This window comes from Copidosoma floridanum, unplaced genomic scaffold, assembly GCF_036245765.1.
Source record: "Copidosoma floridanum isolate Cflo_tuat_1 unplaced genomic scaffold, Cflo_Japanese_pri ptg000030l, whole genome shotgun sequence".
Lineage (NCBI taxonomy): Eukaryota > Metazoa > Arthropoda > Insecta > Hymenoptera > Encyrtidae > Copidosoma > Copidosoma floridanum.
The window spans coordinates 28,150,736-28,172,775 of record NW_028321907.1 but is presented as its reverse complement, the minus strand read 5'-3'; the positions used below and the strand labels follow the sequence as shown (position 1 = coordinate 28,172,775).

Sequence of the window (22,040 nt, the reverse complement as noted above, 5' to 3'; positions counted from 1 at the left end):
GAAACTATGTTGTTTCGTATTATGAGTCTTAAGTTAATTGGATATTGAGAAAAGGGCATGTACAGAGAATTTAGTGTGCTTGTATTGAAAGTGCCGCCATCTATGCATATGCACCTCTTGATACAATGATTTAGATGTATCAACATTCGCTTGTATACAATTGGTCGTATTAATTTGTAATTTACCGACAAGCATCAGAGTAACATAACTACAAATTGATTATTATTTATCAATATTTAAACGATAAAATTGATATTTATATAAAAGGAAACGTATGTTCAATAAAACAGAAGTATAATCTTGCGTAATCGTGTCTTATCATTGAGATAAAAATAAAATTTTCTTTTTTTTTGAGTTTGTATGATTTCAAATCTTAGCCACATAAGATGTAGATTACCTAAATGATGTAAAAAAGGTATGTATACACATGCAGGGAGGCATCTCTTGATATTTCTTACATCATTATGGTAATCTTCATCTCATTCAGCTTAGGTGACTTATTAGCTCTGAAAGCATACAACCTCAAAAAAAAAAAAAAAAAATTCTATTCTTATCTTAACTATAAGACACGATTGAGCAAAATTATACTTCTATTTTATTTAACATACGTTTCCCTTTACTGAAATATTAATTTCATCGTTCTAATATTGATAAATAATAATTGATTTGATTTGAATGATTTTACTTCTACCTCTGCAATACGATTTGATTTTGTTTACATGCATGAGGTCATTTTTACAGGTGGCCGCAAGGGCAGCACCACAGGTGGTTACACATAGCGGATTGAAAAGTAACGACAATGAAAATGTAATGGTTAACACGTGCTCTTCTGAGACAGCTGTAAACTTTTGATTAAAAAGAGTGATGGAAATCCCACAGGACGACAAAATTTGAGGTGTAGAGAGAATTAAGTGAGACAAATAATTGTGCAAAGTTTCAACTGTTGTTATAATTGATATTACGAAAATATTTGTGACAGAATAATAAAAATAACATAAATCAAAATTATGTGGCAACGTTGCATCTACAGCTAGCAGCAGAAGCTACAACTCGGAGCTGTAGTGTCACTAGGCGGTATTTTTAAAAAGTCAAAGGGTGTGTCTGATTCCATGAAGTACCTACTTTTCGAAACATATACCTACTTTTCTAGTGACATTTTTGTTTAGGCATGGTAAAAACATAAAAACATCACATTTATATGTACATATATGTAGGTACACGAGACACTAAGCTGAGAGCAGAAGCAGACAACTTTGAATGTAGATAATCTATATATATATTACAATTATTATTCAAGGTTGCCAGCCATCGACTTGACGTCGATAACGTAGTTAGCTACTAAAACAAAAACAAAAAAAATAGGCACTGTTTTTAAGTTATTACCACGTCTATCAAAAAAGTATGACTTAGGTTGCGTTATTTATTCTATAAAATTACTTCATGTTACTTACATTACTTGTTATTACATTATTTTTTATAATTCATGATATTAAAATGCAACCATTTTTTATAAACAAACACATTTGTGGCTTGCAATGAAATCAACTCGATAATAGTCTCGTACATTTTTTTTTTTAAGTCACTCCTAAATAATTTTCATAAATTACATTGGAGGAACAGAGGGAAGCGTAGCCATCAACGAGAATTTGGTCATCTCAATGATGGATAGAAATATACCTAGAACCAACCAGCTTCAGACTTCAACGAATCTAATGGTTTCCATTGTTGTAATCGCACTGTGAGATACGTCTAAAATACTGTAAGTCTTCCCACAGTGAAAATTACGGTAGGTAACATAAAAGTTACTGCCACTAACATACCATTCTACAGAGTGTTGGAGAAGCGAATAGGCGCAGAAGGAGGGCGTATTCCAGAGGTTCTCACCGGTGCTCCCAAATGTGACTGGCAACCATGTGAGAAATAACACAAGCGCCAATCCCCACACAACCCAGGGCGCTTACTGGTCGCTTACTTATTTTACAGTAAATAAAATAATGAGACAAGCGCCAATCCCCGCACAACCAGGAGCGTTTACTGATCGCTTACGTGTTTAAAATAAATAAAGTAATAAGGCAAGCGACTATCACCAGGCAATTTGGGGCAGTTACTGGTCGCTTCAATTACTTATAATGAATATAATAATAAGACAAGCGCCAATTCCTACACAACCCAGGGCTCTTACTGCTCGCATACTTATTTTACAACAAATAAAGTAATAAGAAAGGCGCGAATCCCCACACAACCGCGAGCGATTACTGGTCGCTTACTCATTTTAAAATAAATAAAGTAATAAGGCAAGCGACAATCACTAGGCAATTTGGGGCGCTTACTGGTAGCATTAATTATTATTAAAAAGCAATAAATAACAATTTAAGCGCAAATTAAGCGCAGCCAGTAGAGAGCTGAGAGTATTCTGGATAGTCGTGATGAGCACTCGCGTTGTCACTTAATAAATTTTATTAATTATTTTAGCAACCAGTAGACGCTCCGGGTTGTGTGGGGATTGGCGCTCATGATAAATAATAAAAGCGACCAGTAAACGCTCCGGGTTGTGTGGGGATTGGCACTTGTCTTATTATTATATTTATTATGAATAATTAAAGCGACCAGTAAGCGCCCTGGGTTGTGTGGGGATTGGCGCTTGTCTTAGTACTTTATTAATTATAAAATAAGTAAGCGATCAGCAAACGCTCCGGGTTGTGTGGGGATTGGCGCTTGTATTATTCCTCACATGTTTGCCAGTCACATTTGGGACTACCGGTGAGAGCCTCTGGAATGCCCCTTCCTTCTCTGCCCATTCGCTTCTCCAACACTCTATAGATTGGTATGTTAGTGACAGTAACTTTCATGTTACTGACCGTAATTTTCACTGCGGGAATCCTCTTCACCCAACGCTGGATGGGACGTACCATATAGCGCTCACGCTATCTACGGGCAAGCTCGACACTACAGAGAGAAAATTTTTCATCAGACTGAAATTGAAGTATTGAATGTCTGTCTCTCTCGCCCATTCCCACTTTTGGCAATGTGCGAGTGCCAGACACCCACGTTCGATGTCGTGTCTCCTTTTACTTGTGCTTCAGCGTCGTACATAAGAACGAGCAGTCTCTATTTCTTATATGTCCATGGAGGAGATAGTGTTTGTTATTTGAGGCGCATGGGGAAAGGCGTGAGCTTGAAAACGCAGCATTAATATCATTGACTTCTAGAACTGCAATAGATGTAATATATAAATTGTATGTCACCAGAGCTTGAGTTATACATATATTGGTTGAAGAGGTAGAGGGGTATCGAGGTATAGCTATATCTATGCTCTTTTCTCCTACCAGCTCTACTCTTAGAGACGACTATAACTATATACACGGAAAGGGGCTAGCCAATCATCGGAGTGTAAGAGAGAGAAAGCATATCCTGCTTTACGGGCCCTCTCTCTCTCTTTGCTAGTCTCGCGGCCGAAGCATTGTATGCTCCCTCCAGGTATCTAAATGCTCTAAGATTGTGCCACGCAATACTACGGGGACAATTTTATCCTTGCGCTCCACGTGACTGCAGCCTTACAGTATGATTAAAACGATGCCTCGTACGAAGACCACCACAGTTTAGATTTTCCTATTTAAAATAACATTGAAAAATTTGAACTGTGCTGGTCTTCGTACGAGGCATCGAAAAGCCTTCTCTCCATAGTTCCAAGCTCGCCCGCAGATAGCGTAAGCGCTATGTGGTATGCTCTAAGGGTACTCTACTACTTCAAGAACTATTACAATAGCTGTGAAAAACCATGGTTCAAAAACCTTCATTCGTCTATAACTTGTATTATTAGATTGAGATGTAATCATAACTCTCTTCAGAGCTCATTATTTAAATTTAAAATAATTGACTCTGACATGTGTCTATGTGGTGAAGGCTCAGAAACAGCCAATCATATATTTTATGTTGGTAACAAATACTCAAAACAAAGACAAAAAATGTAAAACGATTTGTATAAACTTAAACTTGTAGGACCATACAGTACATATGTACTAATTTATAATCTATCCATGCATATCATAGATATTATTAATGGATTTATTATAGACACAAGTATTAAAATATAAAAGCAAAATCACGTTATGTACTTAGAAAACATAATTTAAACTCACTTGTAAAGGTATCAATAATTAAGAATTTCCAATCGGCAAAAAAAAAATATATATATATACATACACATACTGTTATCAATTTTAATAAAGTATTTCTGTATCTCTACATTATAACTGTTCTGATCTTAAATAGTTAAAAATATTATAAAATCCGCTGATTTAAGTATAAGTTCGGGGTAAGAATTTAATTCCTTAGAAAAGAAATGTAAACTACCTTCTACGTATTATCCATGGCTGTAAGTATGTCTTACAGATACAAGAAAAAAACTATATTCAATGTAAGACTGTCGTTACATAAACCTGCGATGTTAAAAGACAAATGTCAATTAAGCGTTAACTCGGTAATAATTAATGTAGATCCAATATATGTATTACACATGGCTATATGTAATTTTTACGAACGCCAATAAACGTACTTAAATGGGAAATCTAAGGGTACATCCCAATTGGTTGAAAGCGAGTACATTGTATTAAACTGAAAGTACAATTGTTATTTCTCATGTTAATAAGCTAGTGAATACAAGAACGTACAGAGAGAATGACTTTGCATTTGTATTAGATTCATAGAGGAGAAATAAGAAAATTCGTTGATTTCGGTGTTTTAAGAAAAACATAGTTCTTAATGTTTAACAAATTAAATAAATATTTTGAATAGTTTACACTGAGCCAACTAAATTTCCAAGAGTTAAAAATATTTTAACTTTCATATCTAATTTCTGAGGCGCCTTGTGTTCTAAGGTTGCGATTGTATTGACATAGCCATACTGCATAACAAAACCGATAACTACGAGTTTGTTTTCTTTAGCTATGCTTTTATTTATACAAGGCAAAACATGTAAGCGAATAATAGCTTGGTTACCTTTCCTCCATATAACCAGTCTGTAAAATAAAAATGCAATCATGATGATTGAGATAAACTAGATGTAACAGTGAAAGTTATATAAATACTTTGGATCATCTTGAAAATTGTAAGTATCGCTAAGATCGTCGTACTCAGCAGCATCATCCCGAGCAGGTAATGTTAAAGAGCTGGCTGGCAATATGACATCACCACTAGAAATTATGGTGACTGGTCGCAGTTCCTCAGTAACAGCTGCTTGACGTACAGCAGAAGGTAGTAAATTAGGTGAATCACAACCCTATTTAATTTGTAAGGTACTTAATCCATTAACATTTATAAAAAAATTTTTTAAGTTAATTATAATTTTAAAATCTTAATGTTTATGCTGCTACCATTGATAAAATAGAAAAATGAAAACAAACCATTTGTAGGTTCTCTCGGCTTATTTCCTCTTTTACTCCTTGTACAGACGTTGTAGGTGTCATGGGGCTATCCAATGATAGAAGTATTATTTGGGTTTGATGTTGTGTGGGATTACTTAACTTCAAAAGTAATTCACTAGATTTTCCAAGACACAAAGGTTCACATGTAACAATGCATATTTCTGGTATATGATAGCTGTACATGAAGTAAAGAATAAATAAATACTTGTCAGAAAAGAGCTAGTAAGTTTTAACCTAATACAGGATTATCATACAAAGCCGCCAGTTGTATTTTGAATTTCGTTGATGTAGGACAAAAGTCTGGTTTACTAACATTATGTTCGCAAATTCTACAACGTTGTGATCTTTTAACGATGAGTTGCTTCCGTTGAGGTCTAAGCTCATTTGTATTTTCAACTTGTAATTCAGGATGCATTAATCTCTGACAAATGTTGGTAACTGTTAATTTACATAAATTTAATGTCAAAAAAATGTCACATATACAATAAAAAGTATTTTGATTGGTTTAACCTTTAGTAATATCAACAGAATTAGTAAAGATATTTTCTGGGAGCTCTTCTATTTCTTCACTAGCTTTTGACGGTTTGGGTTGATCAGTCGTTTGCTTTGGTGGTTGTGTCAAAGGCGATTTGCTAGCACGTTTGCGAGCCATTACTGACGTAATACCAAATTTTTCCTAAAAACATTATTGAGAAAAGCGTATTTTTCTTATTGGTTAAACGAATTCGTTACCATGAAAATATAGGGCTTCTGTGACTATGTGGTACTTATGTACTAGTCAGTTAGGGTAAAGTGTCGAAAACTTTTACGATTTTTTTTTCTAGCTGGGAAAGTAATCCATGACGAAAACGTATTCATTGACCGTTATAAGATAATCAGTTAATTTTACTATTGATGGGTGGGAATATTAGGGGATCTTTTCAAACTCATTTATGGCTCACCACCCTAATACAGTTCATAAAACCAACTGATGATTTTGTAATAGCCGATGAGTTGAACTATCACATTGAATCAAGAAAAGGAGGATTTATAGAGATAAGCGCATGACATCACAAACAAATAACAAGGAATAGGTTGGAATAGTTTAATTTGTATTAAGCTATAATAGGTAAGGTATGTTATCATAAAAATTAACATACAAACTGTAAAAATATGGGTTTTGCCTGAAACTTTTTTCGCTCCTTTTGCTGCTTTTCAACAGATGCTAGTATTTTGTAAAAGTTGATGAGTTTTGTAACTCTATTTGAGTATGGATTTTCCTGTTCTTGCCAACTGCCGGTTGCTTAAGCCCGAAAAATTTCAATTGAAATGACAAGAAATATTTACATTGATTTGCACGAGTAAGTTAGTGTTCTATTTTACCAACAGTTTGATCTGGCATGCCAGTATCACGAGAACTCCATCTACACAAAGAACAGCTTAAGTAGTATACTTTTTTTGTTACTAGCTTAGAATCATCACTGCCAATTAGCTGTGCTGGTTTCATAATTGCTTGGCCTGATCGTATCGACAATGTTTGAGAGCAGCATGGGCAGTCGAAACAGTTAGCACACCTAGAATTTTTTTTCATATAAATTTCTGAATTTTTAAAATAGTATATTAATAAATTAAGGTATATGATATGCAAAAGGAAGGAAGTGTAAATGTTCGAAAAAAATTAATAAAAATGAGGATGAAACTATAACTGTTTTAATGAATATAATTAGTATATTATGCACCTAGTGAGCAAGGTTAAGAATGTCGCAGATTTCACGTGAATAAACGGATAACGTGAAATCTAGGGCATTTATTAACCTCCAAACGTGGTGCGTATTCGCGGTGTGCATAACATTGGAACAGCGCCCTCATCGTAACTAAATGATAGATTGTGCGTGGTATTAGTACATCTATAAATGTACGACTATATACATCAGGTAAATATATAGATATACTAATATCACACACAATCCATCGTTTAGTTCTGATGAGGGCGCTGTTCCGATATTATGCACACAGCGAATACTATATTTCTGTATACCCTTGTCGAAAGAGCTGATTATCTGTTTTGGAGCAGGTCAGATATTAAGCACTTTCGGCGGCGGTATGCAAAAAGATAGTATACGCACCACGTTCGGAGGTTTCCGTGCCCAAGATTTCAAGTTATCCGTTTATTCATGTGAAATCTGCGACATTCTTAACCTCGCTCACTAGGTGTGTAATATACTATATAATTTCCTTACTTATTTTTCTTGAATCGAACCTCTGTGGGTGGAAGAATTTCTAAACAGTTAGGACAATAATACGAATCCACCTGCAAGAATTAGATAAATTGTGAATCACAGTTCTAAACATTGTAAGAAAACGATGTGCAAAATTATACGCATTAACCATTTAAAACATTATGTGGCAGTGTTCAGTTGCCTATCATACATGGACGAGGAGACACTACGTTTCGGTGTACATATACAAAGCACATGCTACTTCATAAAACAAAAGATCTTGCACGGTTGTGACAAGCATGATAGCTCAAGTACCTTATAGTTGCGATCACTAAATGCCAGACACATGCATAAATAACAAAATAGGTAAGGTAAAGGACTCAATACTCGACCACTCTGCACAATATTTAGGTTGATTGACCAAACAAAAAAAAATAATTATGAAAATTTAGCACTGTAATTGTTGGACTGCATAAACAAATTACTTAAATTTATACTAATACAAATAAATAAAAATTGCCTTCTAGAATTTAATCACCTTTAAGAATTTAGAAACGTGCTTTTCTTACCCCAACAGTCGATCACCTAATTTTTAATTTCTGCATGTTTTTGAAGTTGTACTTCTGTAGGCGCGTTCTGCCCTACAGAGTAAATCAACGATTTCAGATTGGTGACCTTGAGAAAAAGTGTAACGGAAGTGGATTTTGCTTTGATTCTCTCCCTTCACCCTGCCCCTCATGACGTACTTCCAGTCCCCTATACACCACACAACGCCACATGAAAGCCCCACCCTCACTACAGTAAACATTTTTATTTTTATTTTGTATTAGAAAAAAAAAAAAAAAAAAAAAAAAAAAAAAAAAGTTTTTTAAACAGATTAAAATCCCCTTCTTCTCGCACACTAGGCTCACCAATACCCAAGCTGCTATGGAGCTGAAACTAGCCCCACGCTGGAGCAGCCTCACCAGGGACGAATCAGACCTAAGGGGCCCCAGGGCTAAAAATTTTTTTTTTTTGTCCTGATCCATTCGAAAAACGCTACATATAGTTGCAATTCTCCCATTCGCAATCCCTGCAACTTTTTAAAGCCGTCAAAAGTCGTCAGGCTGAGAAAACGAAAAGTTTTCCGTAGATACGTATATACGCGTATATGAAAAAATAGAATAAAAATTTATAACTTACTTTTCGGCTCTTGTGCCACCTTTAAAATTATTAAAATGTGTTTTATCACTTCTATACACGATACCTACAAGTTTACCAAGCCGTGACAGGCCGCCAGGCTTGGAAAATAATGAGTTTTCCGCCGATACGCAAATACGCGTATACACAAAAAATCAGGAAAAAATTTATAACTTATTTTTCAGCTCATGTGCCACCTTAAAAATTGATAGAATATGTTTCTATCACTTCTATACACGATACCTACAAGTTTTCTCTGCCGTTACAGGCCACCAGGCTTGAAAAATAATGAGTTTTCCGCCTATACGCAAATACGCGTATACGAAAAAGTCAGAAAAAAATTTATAACTTTTTGTTGGGCTCTTGTGCCACCATGAAAATTGATAGGATACGTTTCTATCAGTTTGATACACGATACCTGCAAGTTTTCTAAGCCGTGACAGGCCACCAGGCTTGGAAAAATGATGAGTTTTCCGCCTATACTCAAATACGCGTATACAAAAAAATGAGAAAAAAATTTATAACTTATTTTTCGGCCCTTGTGCCACCTTGAAAATTGATAGAATTTGTTTCTATCATTTCTATACACGATACCTACAAGTTTTCCAAACCGTGAAAGGCCGCCAGGCTTGGAAAACAGAGAGTTTTCCGCCTATACGCAAATACGCGTATACAAAAAAATCAAAAAAAAATTTATAACTTATTTTTCGGCCCTTGTGCCACCTTAAAAATTGATAGAATATTTTTCTATCACTCCTATACACGATAACTACAAGTTTTCTAAGCCACGAAAGGCCGCCAGGCTTGGAAAACAGTGAGTTTTCTGCCGATACGCCAATACGCTTATACAAAAAGATCAGAAAAAAATTTATAACTTTTTTTTGGGCTATTTTGCCACCTTGAAAATTAATAGAATATGTTTTTTTTTTCTTTATACACTTTATTAACTTGTTTGCTGAGCCTTAACAGGTAGCCAAACATGAAAAATTAAGAGTTTTCCGCCAATACGCAAGTACACGTTTAGGGAAAAAAAGGGGAAAAAATTAATATCTTTTCTTTAGAGCTTTCTTTTCACGATAAAAATAAATAGAATACGATTTCATTGCTCAGATATACACTTTCTATGAGTTTTAAAAGCCACAGAAGGCTGCCAGTCATGAAAAGTTAAGAGTTTTCCGCTGATACGCGTATCTGCGTATACAGAAAAAAATAGGCAAATATTCATAACTTTTGTTGGGGCTTTTGTGCCACCTTGGAAATGGATAGAATATATTTCTATTACATACACTTATTATTTCTTTAGATTTTTTAAGCTGTGCAAGACCGGTAAGCTTAGTAAATTATGAGTTTTCCGCGGATACGCGTATCAGTGTATACATAAAATAATTGAGAAAAAAATCACAACTTTTTTTTGGGCTCTTGTGCCACGACAAAAATGAATAGTAGAACTGGTCTATTATATCCCATCGAAATCTTTATGGATTTTTTGGGCCGTAAAAGGCCGCTAGGCTTGGGAAATATAGAGTTTTCCATTTAACGCAAATAAGAATACGTCGGATAATCGATTAAAATTCCTTACACCTTTTTTTAACAGCGTTGTACCATTTAAAATTTGAGTGTTATTTATTTTAAATTTAATGGTCAACTAATTATATTAATTTCGAGATACACCTACGCCTTTCTGCTTTGGGAAACACAGATTATTTGGGCCATTCGCCACTACCACTAGGCGTACAGCAAAAAAATGATAAAATTATTATAGAATTTTTCACGTTTGGTCTACCGTGAGTTTATATCTAATTAATTTTCATATTATTTTTTTGTACGAGTTTCTTATACTTGCAGGTATCGTGTATAAAACTAAAAGAAACACATTCTATTAATATCCAAGGTGGCACAAGAGCCCAACAAAAAGTTATGAATTTTTTTCTGATTTTTTCGTATACGCGTATTTGCGTATAGGCGGAGAACTCACTGTTTTCCAAGCCTGGTGGCCTTTCACGGTTTGGAAAACTTGTAGGTATCGTGTATAGAAGTGAAAGAAACATATTCTATCAATTTTCGAGGTGGCACAAGGGCCGAAAAATAAGTTATAAATTCTTTTCTCATTTTTTTGTATTCGCGTATTTGAGTACAGGCGGAAAACTCATCATTTTTCCAAGCCTGGCGGCCCGTCGCGGCTTGGAAATTTAATAAGAATCGTGTATGGAAGTGATAGAAAAATATTCGATCAATTTCCGACGTGGCACAAGAGCCGAAAAATAAGTTATAAATTTTTTTTTGATTTTTTCGTATACGCGTATTTGCGTATCGGCGGAAAACTCACTGTTTTCCAAGCCTGGCGGCCTTTCACGGTTTGGAAAACTGGTAAGTATCGTGTATAGAAGTGATAGAAACATATTCTATCAATTTTCGAAGTGGCACAAGTGCCCAAAAAAAAGTTATAAATTTTTTCCTGATTTTTTTGTATACGCGTATTTGCGTATCGGCGGAAAACTCGTTATTTTCCAAGCCTGGCGGCCTGTCACGGCTTGAAAAATTTGTAGGTATCGTGTATAGAAGTGATAGAAACACATTTTAATAATTTTAAAGGTGGCACAAGAGCCGAAAAATAAGTTATAAATTTTTATTCTATTTTTTCATATACGCGTATATACGTATCTACGGAAAACTTTTCGTTTTCCCAGCCTGACGACTTTTGACGGCTTCAAAAAGTTGCAGGGATTGCGAATGAGAGAATCGCAACTATATGTAGCGTTTTTCGAATGGATCAGGACAAATAAAAAAAATTTTTAGCCCCGGGGCCCCTCAGGTCTGATTCGTCCCTGGTGAGGCTGCTCCGGCGTGGGGCTAGTTTCAGCTCCATACGCTGCTATGAGCGAGCCCGACGTAGAAGAACCGATTAGTTAATTTGATCACACAGTTCGTAACATATTTTTAATGAAAATTGTTATTAACTTTTGGTTTAATTATATATTATATAAGTAAATAATTTATTTAATAAAATACATTTTTTTTACCCGATTTTTTCAAAAATTTGGAAATTAGTATATATTAAAAGAGCAGCTTTCATGTGTATCAATAAACATTTATTTACTTATTACTTATTTGTTTTTATTTTTAAATAAGTAAATAATTGTTTATAAAATCTTTCACATATAATCATAAATTTCCTATTTACAAAAAAAAATTTTCTATATAATTAAAATAATTGATTTTTATTGCGTTTTCTTCTTTTACAAAATTTAGAGAGGTGGAAGGAGCGCAAATACATGCAGCAACGCTGGAAAATATTTTTCTTGTATGAATCAGCTTACATAAACGCTTTTACGAATACTTGACTCCTTTTTTCGTGTGTTATTGAAAAAAAAAAATATAGATCTATTTGAAAATGAAACAAGTTTATCTAAAAGAAATCTTTCATACAAACAAAAATTGGGGGGTTTAAACAGATCTTATAAATGTCTTTTTTAGTGATTTTTTCATAATGTTACATGTTAAATTGCAAATTTTTTAAATTGAACATGTGAAAGAGGGTACAGTTGAATAATCTGAATTTTTTTTAGAACGAAGTTCTTTATGTCGCGTACTCGGAGGGCTGGAATTTTAAAACCGACAGATTTTTTTTTGAAACGGAAGTGGTTTACCCGAAGTCTCTTCCTCTCAAGTTTCCCCCCTTACCCCGTTCCCCTCACCTACTGTTCTCTACACACTTCCTTTCTCCCCTTTATATATGTACATCTGCTAACCGTGCCCTGTGACTCTTCTGCACACCTTTACCCACCATTCCCTCTCACTCTCCCAAGCAATTAATTTTTAAACAAATTTTAATTTTTATTAGACTTTGAACTTTTTTTTTTTACAATTTTTTGAAAAAAAAAAATAATAAAAAAATTAAAAAAAATAATAATAATAATGAAGGAAATACAAAAGAATGAAAATAAATATAAAAATAAAAAAAAATGAAATAAGGGAAATACAAAAAGAATGAAAAAAAAAGTAATGAAATTAAATATGAAAAACAAAGAAATGATATATGAAAAAAAAGGAAATTGAATGAAATACAATCAAACAAGAAATAAAAACAAAAAATTAAATAAATAAATAAAATATAAAGGGAATTAAAACAACAAACTAGGGGGGATAAATGGGTCATGGGACCCACGGTAAGAACGAAGTTCTTTAAACATGACATGAGTCTAAAAACACAATTTCTCAGGTAACAAGGGGGTCGCCAGACCCGTAGGAAGAACGAAGCTTTATAAACGTTAGTAGTATTCATGTAGTTCACTAAACAAAAACTGGAAAAACGAATAAAAAAAAATAAGAAAAAAAATAGTTTAGTACTCACGATGGTTGAACTTCGTGAGAACGTCGTGCATAAATACAGTACTCACGAAGTTCAACCATCGTGAGTACTGAACTATTTAAAAAAAAATTTTTTTTCTATTCGTTTTTGAAGTTTTTGTTTTAGTAAACAACATGAATGCAGTACTAACGTTTATAGAGCTTCGTTCTTCCTATGGGTCTGGCGACCCCCTTGTTACCTGAGAAATTGTGTTTTTAGACTCATGTCATGTTTAAAGAACTTCGTTCTTACAGTGGGTCCCATGACCCATTTATCCCCCCTGGTTTGTTGTTTTAATTCCCTTTATATTTTATTCATTTATTCAATTTTTTGTTTTCATTTCTTGTTTAGTTGTATTTCATTCAATTTCCTTTTTTTTCATACATCATTTCTTTTTTTTTCATATTTAATTTCCTTTAAATACATACTTTTTTTGGGTATTTCTTATGGTATTTAGAATATACTTTTGATGCTTGAATAATATCTGTCAAAAAAACCCATGTGTGATGATCTTCCTGAAGGGACATTGTTTATATTGTGCCATAATATGTTGTTTATAATGTTTCAGCTATAAAAAATTAAAATATTTATTGAAACTACACCCAACTAACGTAGGTATACTTATTTCAACGATAATTGCACCACCTTTGTACATACAATGTCGTTTCATAGAAGGTATATTTATATTTATAATTATATTATCTGCCATATAATTTTATAGCAGTATAACTTCTAACTTGGGTACCCAAACACCCACTGTCCACTGGTTTTTTTTTTTAGAACGAAGTTCTTTATGTCGCGTGCTTGGGGGGCTGGAATTTTAAAAACGACAGATTTTCATGAAACAGAAGTCGCTTACTAGAAGTTTCTTTCTCCTAATTCATTTCATTTCCCCCCCTTGCCACGTAACACTTTTCAAGAGATTTGAACCTTCAACCTCTTGCATACGAATCGGGTACCTTACCCACTCTGCTACGAGCGCTCCCAACGTATGAATTTCAGTTTCTGCTGCTTTTACTGCGGTTCGTAACTGAATTTTAATTTGAATATTTATTTACTGATCATTACTTAATTTGTTTCGATAATATGTTATACTAATTATTAAATTATTTATTCGATTAACTATTTTTTTTTTTTTTAATTGAATACTTATTTTCCAAACTTAAATATGATATTTTTTTTTAGCAGCAGTTTTTCCATACATACATAAATATTTATTTAATTTTCATTCATTTATTAATTTTTAAATAAATTAATAATTAATTTTACAACTTTTTCCAAGGTTTTCTAACTTTTTTCCAACAGTCCTACATTTTTTTCATCGTTTTTTCATCAATGGTTTATTCTTAGGAGGTTTTATGAATACAGTAATTAATTTTTATTGCATTTTATTCTTTCATAATTTTTGTATTCGAGACTAAGGTAAATTTTTTGAGTTAAGGCGCTTCTCCCTCGAGAGGTACACCATTTAGCGTTAATTGTATATGCGTTACCATGTCGGTAAATGAGTTAGAAAATCATTTAGAGTGCAAAGTTGGCAATCATGTACTTATTTCGCGAAATGAGATAAATAATAATAATTATTTACCTTATCTGATTCGTTATTATTGGAAAAAAAATTTTGCGCAAGTATTCTGCATACCTATGTGCGTAATTCAATTTGAATGTGGTGCAGAAGATACATGTTGCCAACTACGTTTCACCAAATTATTTCGCGACAAAAGTAACCTCTAATTTTCGTTGCTTGCTACTTTAAAACTCAAATTACTAATAGAAGTAAACGTACAAAGTTTCTATTCAATTGACTAAAACATTTCTGGAAGTTACAACTATGTGGTGACGGTTTTTAATCAAAGACAAATAATTTATTTTCCGAGTAATCTACAAAACAGAGCAGTGAGTCGACAGCCGTTGCCATAAGACACCGTGTGTTAGACAAAGAGATTCATACGAATTTGTCGAACTTTGAAATTGTTTTACGCAAAAACTAAACGTACAATTTTGCTCAAATTCTCAGAAAATGTGTATTAATACGTCATCTAGCAATAAACAAAGTTTCAAGCAAAAATATAATAGTTCATTTTTCGGGAGAAGCGCCCTAAAAACGTTCATCACAGTTAGCGGGGGAAAAGTTTAGAGAGGTAGGAGGAGCGCAACTATGTAGCAACGCTAGCAATTATTTTTTTTATCTGGATGTACTTATATATGCGCTTTTACGAATACTTGACCCTTTCCTTCTTATTTTAGTTAAAAAACAACTTGAGGATTAATTTCACAATTTTATAAGGTTATATAACAGTAATCTATCATACAAAACGTTGGGAGCTTCCAACAGATCATTTTCTTGAAGAATGCAATTTTACATGATTCTTCCGTGAGATTACATAATAAATTAAGGTTTTTAGAACGAAATTCTTCATGTCACGTGCTTGGGAGGCTGGAATTTTAAAAAGAACAGATTTCTGGTCATGTCGTTTCAGCCGTATGTTAAACCTTTAAAGTGGTAGAGTGGTCAAAGTGTCGGACCGATGTTCGGTTAGAGAATATAAAATATACTCTTCTTGCATAGAAGGCCAGATTGGCCGTTTTCGTGTCCGCAGCATTTTCTCTTGATATTTAAGTTATGACCCCCATAAGGCTGGCGGCGTTAGTGTCGAGGGAGAACCGGATAACTTACCCATGGATGCCGATAACTATTATCTTCCGAGCAGCACGGAAAAATGCCTGTTCATTAGTATCTTATATATTACTGATTTCTTAAGAAAATTCCACAAAGTTTCATAGAAGATCTGCATAGTCGTTGGTTCTGAGGTAAAACTTTTGCTTTCAAGCTCAAAGCTCTTGGGTTCAATGCACTTCTTTCTTCTTTTTTTTTTTTTTTTTTATTATTTACTACTTAATTTTTTAACGAAGCGTAAAAAAAAAATTTTTTGCTCCGTTTATATCAATATAAGTTCGAAGTTGTACACCAGTACAACTAATAAAAACATGAGACAAAACTGTTTAATACATTATTTTTTTCTCATATTTAAGTTATTCGATGAAACAACGAAAAAGTGACAGTTTCTTCCACTGGGATGGGATTGTTACGTACGATATGCAGTGTTAATAAAAAGACAGTTGTATATTAATTACGTTTTGAACAATTTCATACTAAATACAACTAACCCGACTAATGAAAAAAAGAAAATAACTTGTGTATTAAATAAATGAAAAACAATATTTAAAGGTTACAAAATTCAAACAAAAGAGCCACTATATACACAGAAAAGTGCAAGAAAGCTTATGCATTTATTTAAAAATTCTAATTATGAATAAGTTAAACGTAACAGAATGTATATTGTACAATCAAAGAAAGTTGAGCAACAAATGCGTAGTACGTTTTTACATAAATGCACTGAACATACCTTAAAAACTAATATGACACAGGTCTGTATGAGATCGAATTCTATGATTAATGGGTAACGCAATAAAATGGTAAATGAGAAAAAAATATTTTCATGAAATTTTCAGCAGACAAAGGATTTTTACAGTTATAAATCTTAATAGAGTATTAGAATTTAATTCTATATTCTAGCAAACAAGAATTATCAAAAGACATTTTAATATGGCTATATTATTTTTCATCGAAATTGTGTTCATAAAAAATATATTACAATACTCGAAAACTTTATTTGGGAAAAACTATTTGATAAATTAAATTTGCAGGAAATTCTACTAAGTAATTATTTTTTGCGCGCTGATGTCTAAATTTATAAGTCTTAAATTGTTTTGCAATATACACACTAATGTTTATTAAACTGTGCTATGAATAGTTTTTGTTTCTTTTCGATGGAAAATAAATGTAAGATATTAACTACATTTATTATTTAAGGAATATTAGACAAAAAAATGATTTAAATAATTGTTTTACGCTTCATAAAAAAATTCAGAAGTAAATAAAAAAAAGATGAAAGAAGGGCATTGAACCCAAGAGCTTTGGGCTTGAATGCAAAAGTTTTACCTCAGAACCAACGACTGTGCAGATTTTCCATGAGATTTTGTGGAATTTGCTTAGGTGCCCCTGCATAAGCTTTTGATATGCATTTTGAGAAAAGTTAATGTACAACTTTTTTTAATAGTTTTATTTTCAACATTTTATTAGTTAATTTTAGTTTTAACGTGTTTTTTAGTAGTTTCGCATAAAATATAAGTAATATATAGGATACTAATGAACAGGCATTTTTCCGTGCTGCTCGGAAGGTAATAGTTATCGGCATCTATGGGTAAGTTATCCGGTTGTCCCTTGACACTAACGCTGCCTGCATTATGGGGGGCATAACTTAAATATCAAGAGAAAATGCTGCGGATACGAAAACGGCCGATCTGACCTTCTATGCAAGAAGAGTATATTCTATATTCTCTGGTTCAGTCCCGACAAGAAATGACCAGTATGACCACTAGACGGCCGATCTGGCCTTCTATGCAAGAAGAGTATATTCTATAACCTCTGGTTTGGTCCCGCCAAGAAATGACCACTAGACGGCCGTAGCTGAACACCAGGCCCTGGCCAGGCGGCCTGGGTAGGCCCTGGTCGGTATTGTAATGAGGTTATCGAAAGGGTATGACCAGGCCCTGATGATGGTATACGTAATTAGGTATACTATTTAACCTTCGACCTTCGAGAGTGTCGAATCGAGACTCGAGACGTGTCGTGACACTTACATACACATACACATGTATATGTACACACACACCCACACATGATTCCATGAATTGATCGTTTGTTTGTGTATGCTTGTTTATTCGTTTCTATCTATACATTAAACGAAAAATGAATGACTAAAAGAAAAAATTGGAAGAATGCGCCAATTTTTAGAAAAAAAAAAAAAAATTAAGCCTAATATACTTAGTATGATTACTACGAGTTCGAATACAAGAGAGACAAATAACCAACGTTAAACGACTTTTTAAGTAAATTACTTACGAACAATTTTATCAAGACAGTATTTCTGAGTTCGTAGTTATGGTGATAACAATGTAAAAATAAAAAAAATTATATTTGTAAAAATTTAATCATCATTTTCTTGTATGTTTCTAAAAATTAAACATTGTATATCACTAAACAGTATTTAATAAAGCAGCGATAATCTGCTTATAAGTTTTTTCCTTATTATTTGCTAAAATTATTCATCGTTGTTTTCTATCTAAAAGCTTTGAATGTACATGTACATACTATAACCTTTACTGTAGTACTGTTAGTACAGTGGATATATGTTCCTATACATATATACACATACCCTGTCTAGGCTCTGGTCATAGCCTGCAGTCAACCTTATTATACCGTGTGATACACTCTACATTTAAGCCTGCCCAGGCCCTGGCATCCATGCCAGGCTTGCGTGACCAGGCCCTGCTCTTAGCCTTTAGATCACATTCTTGTCAGGGTCTTCGTCTGGCTATGTAAGGGGAGAAAGAGAGATGCGAAGAATAGGTGAGTCTGGCATGAAGGGAAGGCGAATAGGAAGAAGTTAAATTGGAATCTATATATACATTATTTAAAAGTTTTTTTTTCCCAAGAAGAGTTTTTAAAAGTTCATCATTACTCGTTAGAGTTTCATGTAACGAAGTCGTTTGCAATAAAAAATCTAGCATAAATTGTCATGACCCTTGTATTGTCTCCGCAAGCCATTGTTTGCACATCAGAATTAAGGTCTACCTCCTTTTCCCGCAGATATCGAGCCATGTTAGACCTATACAGGGAGTACTAAAGATAAGGAGACTTAAGGGGGCTCCTTCACGAAAGTCCCCAAACAGAGATATATTATTTCTTGTAAATAAAAGTCTACTGAATTTAATGGTGGTCTAAATTATATTTCGACTGGGTCAAAATTTTAAGAAATCCGAGCTCAAAGTTGTAACTATTAGCACGCGTTCCTATGGGGCAGCGTAAAAAACAATTTGTTTTCGTTTACAATAAACCTAAATTAAATGTCCCAGCAGACTGAATACATACGTTTTGTAGATGAAGTCTTCCTCTGTAGTATGCTGTGTTAAAAATTGTGGATAAAGGACCATTTTAGCGAGATATTTGTGATGGAAATAAATAAATAGTGTCCGGGAGGTCAGGAGGTCACGTGGGTAGCAGACGTACGTGTTCACCTAATCGCGCGAGTTTTCAAAAAGTTGAGATTCGTATAGCTTAAAGTTTGTATGTGCCTAGCATTATTTTTATCGAATAAGGAGTATGGAATTAAATAAATATAAACTTTTTGTATATTTTAACGCTTCTAAATATTTTTATATATTATTTTAACAATCCTGGAAAACATTTATTTGCAATGACTACCTGGCATAACCTCTTGAGTGCCTTTTTTTTCTCATATTTTGTTACATACTTTTTTTCATGAACTTGCCTTTCCTCCATCCTCTTGAGACTCTATGTGCGTGGTATTCTTTTTTTTTAGGTGGATTAGAAGGACCGTCATCCATTGTTTATCAATTAAACGATGTTAATGACATACAGATACTAAACACTATAGAGGTAGAGTATTAGCAGAAAGGCATGCAAACACAACATATATATACCATGTACCTATATATTACATCGCTATACTACACCAACACAGGAGGTGTACCACTGTACCCTCGTATGCACTAGACTGGTCAAAACAATAATTAATTTTTCGAACAAAGTTAAACTACACACATAAATATCATTTTTCCCACTTCATACGTTATTAAAAATATCATAATGATTTTCAGACACATTTGTTTATTGAAAAACAAAAATTTATTTTTTGTTTGTCTTTGACCTCAGCAGTAGTCGTAGCAGCCCCCTTAACTCCGTATACAGGGAATAATTCAACTTTCTTGACGGATATTGCCAGGCTCACTCGTCAGAAGAGCCGTTCCTAACTGGTTACAGAGCCGCAGACGGCCACCCAAGTAACCAGAATTTCAAGCAAACTTATGCTGATATTGACTGACCGACAGAAGGAATGAAAGCACGGGTATCAATAAAAATATTAGAATAAATGCAATCTTTTATAACAGAAAATGCGAGAAAAATGTAAGAAGATGCACTATGATGCAACCACGCAAGTATGTAAACAACTAAGTTAACAAATGGATAAGTAATTTAGCTCAAGCTCTTGCCTATGCTCATAAACATATGGTAGATTAAGTTAGAACTAATATACTGGTGCGGTAGCACGATCGATAGCTGTTGTGCTTTTGGACTCGCAGGACTCTGGTTTGAACCAATTTTGTTTTTGTTTTCGTCCTATTGAATTGTTATAATACATAGTATTTTGTCAATATTTACGTAAATAAAGAAAAATTTAATAGGTCGAAACATGTTAAATCTTGATTTATCAATAAAACATCATAGCCTTACAGTACGTATGTAACATATATAATAACATATAACATACATGTATCAGTCTTAATAATTAATAAGAATTTTATTAGCATTATATGAACATTATATAACATAGTATTAATGTTTTAATAACATCGAAATCACGGGGAGTAGTATAGATAGGTATGAAATCTATTTGTCTTTAAAAAAATTTTATCTTTAAAAAAAATGAATCATTGTTTTTTACTAAAATTATTCTATGTGTTAAAAACATTGCGTAAGTATTATATTTATTGAGAAAATAAGTAGTGAAAATTACAAAAAATGGTTCTGTCGCGTATCCTTGCAATAAACGAATTCCTGTCTTAACAAGAATACTTCGAGACCGGCACAGGTCTGCAACTGGTACTGTGCAAAGGATGCATGTAGTTCGCATCAAAGCATTGCAATGTCACGTATTTGACAGTTGGAGTGTAACAGTTGTCTTGAAATAAGATGTCGTGTTTTGTTTCTGGGTGTCATTCGACAAAAAAAAAGAGTAAAAATCAAGATGAACCAAAACGAAGCTTTTTCCGGGCAACTAATGTAATATTAGGGCGTATAATAGTATTATAAGTTATTTCTGTGTTTGTGTATAATGATTGTAACACTTTTCATCCAATTAGGATGAAACTTAAGCCGTTTGGAAGACGACAATTCCAGGTGGTGAATCTCTTACTGAAAAAAGTGTTGTTTGCGAATTGCATTTTCGACAAGAGGGTATACAAAAAAACTTAAATAAAACATATTATTTAAAAATCATCGAATTTGTACAAGAAACGAGGTAATTACATTTTATATGTATAGAATTTCAATTAATTTATATATTAGTGGAAGAAAACAATAGTATGCTTGACATGCAAACAAATTGCAAAAAAAAGGAAAAGTCTACGATAGCACTGCACAAAAATAATGAGTGTAGAGAAGAATCGCCGAACGCATTTCTGACTGAAATCGAGAAAGAACCTTTCACATGTGTTGATCAATCATCGAAGCACGAAAATTTCGTTACCATTTGCAATGGATTATCAGAAAATCCAGAAAGTATAACGTTGCCCAGTAATTGGATACCACAAGTTATACTTAACGACTTAAAATGCATAATGTGGACTTGTTGGAAAGACAATTATACAGGAATATTAAAAAGAATTGTCTTATTCCCTGATCTAACGCTAAACGTAAGTACAACACAATAAACACAATACTTTATGCATACGAAATAATTCTTGATGTAACAATATTTAGAAGTCGGTAATTTCGATTTGGCATGTCATATCTGCCTTGTATGTGTATATCTGTATTAAATCTGTATGTTTGTATTAAATCTTTTAACATGTCAATATACTATACTTTTTTTATAAAATTATAGGCATGGTTTACTCAGACTTCACTGGTTTTTTCTCAAAAAATAGCATTGTTCATACATCATTTGACTACAAATTCACTATTTCAATTAAAAAATTGTTATAATAGATACTTTTGACATATTATTTCATAAATTACTCAACATT

The 22,040-nt window shown here is 33.3% G+C and overlaps 1 protein-coding gene across 4 annotated transcripts in view; it reads right to left on the bottom strand.

Annotated features, from left to right (window-relative positions):
- Nucleotides 1-4,419: 4,419 nt before the first annotated feature.
- Nucleotides 4,420-22,040, bottom strand: part of DCTN4-p62 (dynactin subunit 4) — a 40,607-nt gene continuing 22,986 nt past the window's right edge. For all 4 annotated transcript variants that reach the window (XM_089596418.1, XM_014352439.2, XM_089596420.1 and 1 more), the window contains 8 exons: nt 7,643-7,713; nt 6,786-6,976; nt 6,563-6,705; nt 5,934-6,099; nt 5,678-5,861; nt 5,403-5,598; nt 5,088-5,278; nt 4,420-5,018 (listed from right to left, as the gene is read on the bottom strand). In XM_089596418.1, the coding sequence (XP_089452544.1) occupies nt 4,796-5,018; nt 5,088-5,278; nt 5,403-5,598; nt 5,678-5,861; nt 5,934-6,099; nt 6,563-6,705; nt 6,786-6,976; nt 7,643-7,713 (1,365 nt within the window). In that variant the 3' untranslated portion in view covers nt 4,420-4,795. The remainder of the gene's footprint in view (nt 5,019-5,087; nt 5,279-5,402; nt 5,599-5,677; nt 5,862-5,933; nt 6,100-6,562; nt 6,706-6,785; nt 6,977-7,642; nt 7,714-22,040) is intronic.